General features: G+C 44.0%; 1 protein-coding gene across 7 annotated transcripts in view; it reads left to right on the plus strand.

The window, feature by feature from the left end:
* The window catches only part of DCLRE1C (DNA cross-link repair 1C), a 52,026-nt gene that overhangs the window by 9,934 nt on the left and 31,036 nt on the right, over positions 1 to 11,056 (plus strand). For 4 of the 7 annotated variants that reach the window (XM_017529802.2, XM_037739013.1, XM_017529803.1 and 1 more), the window contains 5 exons: positions 5,162 to 5,221; positions 8,098 to 8,153; positions 9,202 to 9,303; positions 10,559 to 10,631; positions 10,814 to 10,954. In XM_017529802.2, the coding sequence (XP_017385291.1) occupies positions 5,162 to 5,221; positions 8,098 to 8,153; positions 9,202 to 9,303; positions 10,559 to 10,631; positions 10,814 to 10,954 (432 nt within the window). The remainder of the gene's footprint in view (positions 1 to 5,161; positions 5,222 to 8,097; positions 8,154 to 9,201; positions 9,304 to 10,558; positions 10,632 to 10,813; positions 10,955 to 11,056) is intronic. The other 3 variants (XM_017529804.1, XM_017529805.1, XM_037739012.1) reach the window with 1 other exon arrangement.

Below are 11,056 nucleotides of genomic sequence, written 5' to 3' on the forward strand. Positions count from 1 at the left end.
TTTTTGAGACAGAGTCTTACTCTGTCACCCAGGCTGGAGTGCAGTGGCGTGGTCTCAGCTCACTGCAACCTCTGCCTCATAGGTTCAAGCAAGTCTCCTGCCTCAGCCTCCCTAGTAGCTAGGATTAGAGGCCTGCATCACCACGCCTCGCTAATTTTTGTATTTTTTTAGTAGAGACGAGCTTTTGCCATGTTGGCCAGGCTGGTCTTTAAGAACTGCTGACCTCAGGTAGTCCGCCCACCTTGGCCTCCCAAAGTGCTGGGATTACAGGTGTGAGCCACTGCCCCCGGCCTCTGTCTGTTGTTAAATTGCCTATAGCTGTCAAGGCCAGTGCCTCCCTCCTGCCCACATTTGGGCAAGCTGACAAAAAGGCCTCTGCCTGCCTTAGCACTGTGGTGAAGTTTAAACCAGGCGTACCCAGGCCCACCCTGCACCACACTGGAAAGGGCTGCTTGCTCCTACTCTCTCTCAAGCCACAGGAAACACTTCTGTCCCCAGCTTAGGGACACTGCCCTCCCCGAAAGTGCTGTCATGACAGAGGCTCTCTTCTCATCCTCTCTGTGTGTATGTGCACACATGTGTGAGTATGTGCACATGTATGTGTACACATGTGTTTTCATGCTTGGTATCATCCTCCTCAATACCTGACCTTTGATTGGGAAGGGGGTTTGTTTCCCTCTGCAGAGCAGTCACGACAGCAAGGCTGTTCCCCTTGTCTCTGGCATTTGGCTGGAAGTTGCTGCTAGTCACCCTGGCTGGCAGTCAGGAAGGAAAGCTGGAAGAGAAACAGAGGAGAGCAGAGACAAACTGGAATGCACAATGGCCCGCTGAGCCTGGCAGGACAGACGGAAACCCCCTTCTGTCTCCCACTTCCTCCAGCCTCAATAGCACGGGTCTCCTGCTTTGGCTCTGAGGCACATGGACCTGCCCCAGAACTCAGACAAGCTTCACAGAGGCGCACCTAGCAGAAGCTGGCATTGCTGTGGCTCTGCCCAAGTCTCTGAGTTAAGTCAGAAGGTCAACAGTGTTCATGAGCTGGTACCATTTCTGGTGCCCTTCAGAGCACTAAAAGTAGCCTGCTAGTTCACGTCTGCTGTCTGAATGTTTCTTTTGGGCAACATGGAAAGGGTTTCTAGCAGATAATTCCAGCATAGATGAGTTGGCATAGTACAAGGCCACCGCAGAATCAGGGCGAGAAATAGGAAATCAGCAGTTGCCACTGGAGAGCTTAACATGCTCCTCCCAGATGCTGTCACAAAAGAATGCAGTGATATTGGAGATCAGAAATACAGGGACAGCTAAAATCTTCCCAGACACATGGAAACTAAATGGGCACAATAACTAACCCTTAGGTTAAAAAGGAAATTGTACAATAAAGAAAACATAATATATAGAACTGATGTGGCCAGGTTTGGGGGCTCACGTGTTAATCCTAGCACTTCAGGAGGCCAGGGTGGGAAGATCGTGTGAATCTAGGAGTTTGAAACCGGCCTGAGCAACACAGCAAGGCCTCATGTCTTTAAAAAAAAAAAAACAACCTTAAAAATTAGCCTGGTATGATAGTGTGTGCCTGTAGTCCCAGCCACTCAGAAGGCTGAGGCAGAAAAATTACTTGAGCTGAGAAGTTTGAGGATACAGCAAGCCGTGATTGCACCACCGCACTCCAGGCTGGCTAACACAGAGCGTGTCTCAAAAAAATTTAAAAAGGAGGCTGGGCGCTGTGGCTCACGCCTGTAATCTCAGCACTTTGGGAGGCCGAGGCAGGCGGATGACGGCGTTAGGAGTTCAAGACCAGCCTGGCCAACATGGTGAAACCCTGTCTCTACTAAAAATACAAAAATTAGCCAGGCGTGGTGGCAGGCGTCTGTAATACCAGCTACTGAGGAGGCTGAGGCAGGAGAATCACTTCAACCCAGCAGGTGGAGATTGCGGTGAGCCGATATGGCACCATTGCACTCTAGCCTGGCTGACAGAGCAAGACTCCATCTTGATGGCAGGGAGGGGAAGGAGCTGATGGACAGTGGAAATGTGGCGTGTCAGAATGTGTGAAACACAGCTAAATTTGCTCTTGAAGGAAAATTGATAGCATTAAATAGATACATTAGAAAAGAGGCTGGGCGTGGTGGCTCACGCCTGTAATCCCAGTGCTTTGGGAGGCCGAGGCAGGCAGATCACCTGAGGTCAGGAGTTTGAGACCAGCTTGGCCAATATGGCGAAACCTTATCTCTACTAAAAATAGAAAAATTTGCCAGGCATGGTGGTGGTCACCTGTAGTCCCGGCTGTTTGGTATGCTGAGGCAGGAAATTTGTTTGAATCTGGGAGGTGGAGGTTGCAGCAAGCTGAGATTACGCCACTGCACCCCAGCCTGGAAGACAGAGCGAGATTCCATCTCAAAAGGCCAAAAATAAATGAAAGAAATCTTCAATCAGTCAGAATGAATTGGAAGAACAAAGCAAACCTAAGGAAAGAAAGAATAAAGGTAAAAGCAGTGGTTTAAGGTATACAGACTAACAGCTACAGTAGAAAATAAAAGAGGATTGACAAAATTAAAAGCGGGTTCTGGAAAGAAAGAACAATTTCTGCCAAGATTGATTTTGATTTTTTTTTTTTTTTTTTTTGAGATGGAGTGTCCCTCTGTCACCCAGCCTGGAGTACAGTGGCGTGGTCTCGGCTCACTGCAACCTCTACCTCCTGGGTTCAAGCGATTCTTCTGGCTCAGCCTCCCAAGTAGCTAGGATTAAAGGTGCCCACCATCACACCTGGCTAATTTTTGCAATTTTAGTAGAGACGAAGTTTTACCACGTTGGCCAGGCTGGTCTCGAACTCCTGACCTCAAGTGATCTGCCATCCTTGATCTCCCCAAGTGCTGGGATTACAGGTGTGAGCCACTGTGCCTGGCCTGACTTTTTTTTTTTTTTTTTTTTTTTTTAAAAACAAAAATGCATATAACAGTACAGAAGAATACAAAGGAAAAATGACTACTAACATCAGCAATCCCATTTTTTCACAAAATATGCTAGTATATTTGATAATTTAGACAAAGTAGATAAATATCTGGAAAAATAGAAAAATACAAAGTTGAGGCAAGAAGAGTAGGTAACTTGAATACATCAGTAACTATTAAAGAAATGTAAACAAGGGTCGGGTGTTGGAGACTCATGCCTGTTGTCCCAGCACTTTGGGAGGCCGAGGTGGGCCGATGATCTGAGGTCAGGAGTTTGAGACCAGCCTGGCCAACTTGGTGAAATCCCATCTCTACTAAAAATAAAAAAATTAGCCGGGCACCTGTAATCCCAGCCACTCAGGAGCCTGAGGCAGGCGAATCACTTGAACCCGGGAGGCAGAGGTTGCTGTGAGCCAAGATCGTGCCCCTGCACTTCAGCCTGGGTGACAAACAAAACAAAGAAATGTAAACAATTATCAAGGATTTTATTTTTAAAAAAGCCTCTGGTCCAGATAGTTTTATAGGTGCATTTTACCAAATGTTTAAGAAATAATCCATATATTAGATGAGTTGTTGTAGGAAATAATAAAAAGATAAGCAGCTTAACTTTGGTAGCCAAAGAGATGACAGACATACCTATAATCCCAGCACTTTGGGAGGCCAGGGCGGAAGGACTGCTTGAACCCAGGAGTTTGAGACCAGCCTGGATAACATAGTGAGACCACATCTCTACAAAAATTAAAAAATTAGGCATGGAAGCACATGCTTATAGTCCCAGCTACTAGGGAGGCTGAGGTGGGAGGATCAGATTGAGCCCAAGAGTCCAAGGCTGCAGTGAGCTATGTTTGTGCCACTGAATTCCAGCCTGGGAGACAGCAAGACCATATCTCAAAAACGGTCAACATGAAAAAAGTCATTTCATACATGAACATGTGAGAATCCTTATGAAGATAATAACTGAATCTAGCAGTATTAAATAGTGAATCATGAATAAGATGTTTAATTGCAGAAATAGAAAAATATTTTAACATCCAAACCTTAGACACTGTAAATTTTGGGACATTAGTGGACTAAAAAGTTGAAAAATCACATTGATCCATTCATCAGATACTTACTGAATGTCTCTAATGTGCTAATCTCTGTTCTGGTGATGGGGGGAAATATACCAGTGAGAGTTCTGCAGCACTTAGAATGGGTGCATGAGGCTAGGTAGGGTGGCTCATGCCTGTAATCCCAGCACTTTGGAAGGACAAGGTGGGTGGATCACCTTAGGTCAGGAGCCTGGCCAATAGGACAAAACCCCGTGTCTACTAAAAATATAAAAAATTAGCCTTGCGTAATCCCAGGTGCCTGTCACCTCAGCTACTCGGGAGGCTGAGGCAGGACAATTGCATGTACCTGGGAGGCGGTGATTGCAGTGAGCCAAGATCACACCACTGCACTCCAGCCTGAGCCACAGATCGAGACTCGGTCTAAAAAAAGAACCAGTGTACGAGGCATCCTTGTCACGGACCCATTCTGAGGCAGAAACCTATTTATACACAGGACACATGGCCACGCTTTTTTATAAAGACTCAAAATTCAGAGGGAGAGGGGAATGGTAGTGGTAGGGCTGGGGAGATGAAGGAGGAAAAATGAATTCATGGAAATAGAATTGTTGTATCAAAGGATTATACGCCTTTTTTTTTTTTTTTTTTTTTTTTGAGACGGAGTTGCCCAGGCTGGAGTGCAATGGCCTGATCTCGGCTCACTGCAACCTCCACCTCCTAGATTCAAGTGATTCTCCTGCCTCAGCCTCGAGAGTAACTGGGATTACAGGCATATGCCACCCTGCCCGGCTAACTTTTATTTTTAGTAGAGTCAGGGTTTCTGCATGTTGGTCAGGCTGGTCTTGAACTCCTGGCCTCAGGCGATCCACCTGCCTGGGCTTCCCAAAGTGCTGGGCTTACAGGCACTTTGGGAGGCCACCACACCCGGCTCAGATTATATGCATTTATAAGGCATTTACTACATATTGCCAGATCTGCCTCATGACATGTATTGTTTTTGCTTTACCATTTTTTCCAGCTGTTAAAATATTGATTACGACATAATCAGAATTGTTTGTGTAGACAGTCTGAAATTTCTTTTTGCCCTGATTCTGTGTTTCAGACGTCAAAGACATGGAAAGCCATGAAAAACTATTATATACATGATCTCTTATTTTATTTTTACAGATGTCTATTGAAATCGAAACTCCTACCCAGATATCTTTAGTGGATGAAGCATCAGGAGAGGTAACTAAATATTAAATATTGATTTTTAAAAAATGTGCTAAAATGATTATCTTCCTCTTTGACTTTGCAGTCAAATGCTCTACCCTTCAGCTACACCCTTAATCTTTCTCTTTGATTTTGAATACTCCTTTAACCATAAATAAAAGTCTAGTAATTGAGTGGGGTTTTAGAGGCAAAAAGAATCCATTTGTGATTGTCTAAGTCCATTTGGGCTGTACTCACAAAACTACCATAGACTGAATGGCTTATACAACAGACACTTAACCGCTCAGGGTTCTAGAGCCTGGAAGTCCAAGATCCAGGCTCCTGCAGAGAGGGTCCACTTCCTGGTTTTTTACTTTTTTTGTGAGACAGTCTCACTCTGTAGTCCAGGCTGGAGTACAATGGCAAGATCTTGGCTCACTGCAATCTCCACCTCCCTGGTTCAGGTGATTCTCCTGCTTCACCCTCTCTAGTAGCTGGGATTACAGGTGCCCACCACTGCAACCAGTGCCCAGTCATTATTTTTAGTAGATAGGGGGTTTTACCATGTTGGCTAGACTGGTCTTGAACTCCTGATCTGAAGTGATCTGCCCACCTTGGCCTCCCAAAGTGCTGGGATTACAGGCATGAGTCACTGTGCCCAGCCACTTGCTGGTTCTTAGATGCTGTCCTTGTTCTGTGTCCTCCCACAGTCAAGGGGCAAACAAACTCCCTTGGGTTTGTTTGGTAAAGGCAGTGATGTCGTCACATGGCAGTGATGACATTCACTCTACCCTCAACAACTAATCACTTCCCACAAGCCTCCTAATAAAAACACTTTGGGGGTTAGGATTTCAACACAGGAATTTTTGGGAGGGAAAAGAACGTTCACTTCTTAACAGAGATATGTTTTTCCTGTATTGTAACGGATTGGGCATGGTTTATTTTTTGTCACATTTGTTCCTTATTACGTGCTTATGATGAGAACCATGGTTGTTATTACTACATGATGTCATTGTCACATTTACTGAGTTTATTATAATGTTCAGAATTTAAAATGGTGATTAATATTTTTGCAGCAAATTCACGTATATTGTAATTTTTTTCTGAACCCTTATTCAAAACAGGGGCACTGCCAAATGGAAAGCATTTATTTCTCATTAAATTTTGAAGTAGTACTTTTGTGAATATATGCTTTTAATAGTAAGTAGGACTATAGACATGCCCCCTGCCCCTTTTAAAAAAATCTTACAGCTAGTAGGTATTTTTCTATTTTGGTAAATATTTGTTTGGTAGCTTGATTATAGCACACTGCTTTGCCGTGTTTAACTTTGAGGGTGTCTTGTGTTGTTTGAATGTGATCTGAACAGAAACTGACCTTTTCAGAGATTTCTTCTTTGGACAAGATCAGACAGGTGAAGTTGATGTATTTCTCTCATCAGATTATCCTGAGGGAGGATACAGAGCCAGTTTAGGGAGGATTAAAAAGGGGGAAAAAAAAGGATAGATGACCTTTGTAAATATCATCCTGGACTGCTTTTCTGGGGAATAGTGTGATTGGCTTCTGGCCTTGTCACAATCAGGGATGTTGGTGAAAGGCATTCCCCAAGCTAGGGGGCCAACAGCAGGCAAGCTTTTGAGCAGTCTTGCCCCAACTCTGATTTTTTGTGTTTCTTCATGTGTGCCATGGCTTTTGTGCCTTGTTTATCCAGCTCCAACCATGGGGAGAGCCATTTGAAAGGGTCCCCCATAATGAACGAAGACTTCCATGAGGGTTCACTGTCATTGAGCAGCAACCTGTTGTGTGCAGAGCTCCTCTGACTTACGAATGGCTGGAGAGGCAGTAGTGCCCGCAGGATCTGCCCTTGCGGGACAGTATGACGGGCACTGTAAATCGGGACCAGGCCGTGCCTAGGCTTTAAACTTCTTTTTTTTTTTTTGTGACTGAGTCTCACTCTGTCACCCAGACTGGAGTACAGTGGTGCGATCTCGGCTCACTGCAATCTCACCTTCTGGGTTCAAGTGATTCTCTTGCCTCAGCCTCCCAAGTAGCTTGGGGTACAGGTGCCCACCACCATGCCCAGCTAATTTTTGTATTTTTAGTAGAGGCAGGGTTTCACCATATTGGCCAGACTGGTCTTGAACTCCTGACCTTAAGGGATTTGCTTGCCTCGGCCTCCCAAAGTGCTAGAATTACAGGTGTAAGCCACTGCACCAGGCCCAGGCTTTAAAAATTGTTAAATAGCTTTATTGAAATGGAAGTCAGAGTCACAGACTTGTGTATCCATCACCATAGTCAATTTCAGAATATTTTCAGCACCCCAAAGGAAAAATCCTGTACCAACTGGAATCACTCCCTATTTTCTCCTTCCCCAACCCCTGGCAACCACTACCGTATTTGATTCGCTCTCTCCATGGGTTCACCTATCCTGGATATTTCCTATGAGTGGAATCATATAACATGTTCATTTCGTATCTTGCTTCTTTCACCAAGGATGTTTTCAAGGGTCATCCACATTGTAGCATGTGTCAGTTCTTTTTATGGCCAAATAATATTTCATTGTATGGCTAGGCCACATTTTGCTGATTCATTCTTCAGTTGATAGACATTTGAACTGGCTCCACCTTTTGGCTAATGTGAAGAATGCTGCTGTGAACGCTAATGCACACATTTTTGTGTAGCCATCGTTTTTCATTTCTCTTGGTCCTATAACTAGTGGTGAAATTAGTCTTATGGCAACTCTATTAGAGTGGACAAGGATTCCACTTTTTTTCTAGGACTTGGAAAGTGAGGAAATTGGGAGAAAAGGCACATTCTTAGAGGTACATAAATGTGTTCTCTGAAGGAGGGCTTTGTTGAGGTAGGTCCTATGATCACTGCTTCCATTACTATTTTTTCTTTATTTTCTTTTTAGAAGGAAGAGATTGTCGTGACTCTTTTACCAGCTGGTCACTGCCCGGGATCAGTTATGTAAGGGGGCTCATTTATTTTGTTATTTTATTATATGCGGATACATACTGTATTTGTAGAAATAAATTTTTAGGGTCTAAAATTAATAGGGGTCTGGGTGCAATGGCTCATGTCTCTAATCCCAGTGCTTTGGGAGGCTGAGGTGGGAGGACTGCTTGAGCTTAGGAGTTGGAGGCTGCAGTGAGCCAGTCATGTCAGTGTACTGCAGCCTGGGCAGCAGACTGAGACCCTGTCTTTAAAATAATAATAATAATATATTTAGGAAGATTTGATTATTTTTCTAGCCGTTTAAAATACACTTGTTCCCAAATTGAGCTAGGGGACTGAGGTGAAGATCAGATTTGAAACATGATTTTCTTATAAAGTGAAAGTCTTCATGGCCAGGCATGGTGACTCATGCCTGTAATCCTAGTACTTTGGGAGGCTGAGACAGGTGCATCGTTTGAGGTCAAGAGTTCAAGACCAGCCTGGCCAACATGGTGAAACCTTGTCTTTACAAAATATGTAAACATTAGCTGGGTGTGGTGGCATGCCCCCATAGTCCCCGTTACTCGGAAGGCTGAGGCAGAGAATTGCTTGAACCCAGAAGGCAGAGGTTGCAGTGAGCCAAGACTGTGTCACTGCATTCCAGCCTGGGGGACAGGGCAAGACGCTTGTAAATAAATAAATAAGTGGAAGTCTTCAGCAGCTCTTTCCCCAGTGACCTTGTAGTTTATCATCACATGGATTTTTCTCTCCATAAGCAAGAATGATGTCAACATATAATTGAAAGTGCTAACATATCACAGGGAACATCTGTTACAAGCTGGATAGCATCTCCATTCTGTTATTGTTTTCTACCCAAGGGAAGAGGTAGCAGCCAAGTGCCTGATATGGTTCTAATTACCAAGAGATTCTAATTATCGTGGGATTCCATTACCGTTGTACCATAATGGCTATGTTTGCAGGAATCATTTACAGGAATCATTTACTATGCATCTCGCATGTATTTGCTTTATTGGGATTTTATATGAGACTCAGAAGTCACTAAGATATATTTCCTTTTTAGGTTTTTATTTCAGGGCAATAATGGAACTGTCTTGTACACAGGAGACTTCAGATTGGCAAAAGGAGAAGCTGCTAGAATGGAGCTTCTGCACTCCGGGGGCAGGTACTGGGCTTCGTACAGTTCTTTTTTTCTTTTTGAGTTGGAGTCTTGCTCCGTCACCTAGGCTGGAGTGCAGTGGCACAATCTCAGCTCACTGCAGCCTCTGCCTACAGAGAGTTGCAGTGATTCTCCTGCCGCAGCCTCCCAAGTAGCTGGGTTTATAGGTGTGTGCCACCATACCTAGCTAATTTTGTATTTTTAGTACAGTTGGGGTTTCGCCATGTTGGCCAGGCTTGTCTTGAACTCCTGACTCAGGTGATCTTTCTGCCTTGGCCTCTCAAAGTGCTGGGATTACAGGCATGAGCCACCATACCCAGTCAAAACAATAAAACTTTAAACTATTCAGTCATACCCTCAAGAACTGTACAAGGGGCCAAGAATTGTTTTGACCAGCCTGGGCAACATGGCAAAACACCGTCTCTACTAAAAATACAAAATTAACCAGGCATGGTGGTGTACTCCTATAGTCCCAGCTACTTGGGAGGTTGAGGCAGGAGAATCGCTTGAACCTGGGAGGTGGAGGTTGCAGTGAGCTGAGGTCTTGCCACTGCGCTCCAGAGTGGATGACAGAGTGAAACCCTATTTAAAAAAAGTTGTTCTTTTCCCATTTAATAGAAACAAACAGAAACCTTTGTTTCTATTAAAAATCAAACTTGATTATAATATTTGTAATAGTAGAACAAATTTTTCTCCTCGAAGTGGGGTCATGGGATGTTCTCTGTGTTGATTAGGGTAGTAGTTACAATGAGTTTGTCAAAATTCAGTAGATCATGTATTCAATAGCTTTGTAATTTTTTGTGTGTGGAAATCACTTCCCAACAATATTAACAAAAAAATCCCAAAAGGAATGGAACACCCTGTAAAATAGCTGAGAGCTTAAATGTTACACATAATTGGCAAGGTGTGGTAGCCAACGCCTGTAATCCCTGCAGTTTGGGAGGCCGAGGTGGGTGGATCACTTGAAGTCAGGAGTTTGAGACCAGCATGGTCAACACATTGAATGCCTGTCCCTACTAAAAATTAGAAAAATTAGCCAGGTGTGGTGGCATACACCTGTGATCCCAGCTACTTGGGAGGTTGAGATAGGAAAATCGCTTGAACCGAGGAGGCAGAGGTTGCAGTGAGCTGAGGTGGTGCCACTGAACTTCAGCCTGAGCAACAGAGGGAGACTCCATCTCCCCCCACCCCCCAAAAAAAAAGTTTATACATAATTTATGTCACATTGGATGGCTAACACCAATTACTTTTTTCTTTTCAGAGTCAAAGATATCCAAAGTGTTTATTTAGATACTACTTTCTTTGATCCAAGATTTTTCCAAATTCCAAGTCGGGTAAGTCTGCTTGGAGAAACAGGATGATAATCTGGGTATGCCAGTGTTTTTAGTAGGAAGTTTGTAGGGTGACAGGCCAGATCCTAATTGTCCCCATTGGTGTGAGTATCAGTGAATGTTGGGAAGGAAAAGGCTATTTGTGGCTCTCCATCTGTTAAATGTCTCTTTAAAATCCTGTCTAGGAGGAGTGTTTAAGTGGAATCTTAGAGCTGGTTGGAAGCTGGATCACTCGGAGCCCGTACCATGTTGTGTGGCTGAACTGCAAAGCAGCTTATGGCTATGAATATTTATTCACCAACCTTAGTGAAGAATTTGGAGTCCAGGTATGGCGACTGTTCGACTACTCATTCATTTTTTTTTCTGAGATGGAGTCTTGCTCTTTCCCCCAGGCTGTAGTGTAATGACACAATCTTGGCTCACTGTAA

The sequence above is a fragment of the Cebus imitator genome, unplaced genomic scaffold, assembly GCF_001604975.1.
Source record: "Cebus imitator isolate Cc_AM_T3 unplaced genomic scaffold, Cebus_imitator-1.0 Scaffold61, whole genome shotgun sequence".
In the NCBI taxonomy this organism is placed as follows: domain Eukaryota; kingdom Metazoa; phylum Chordata; class Mammalia; order Primates; family Cebidae; genus Cebus; species Cebus imitator.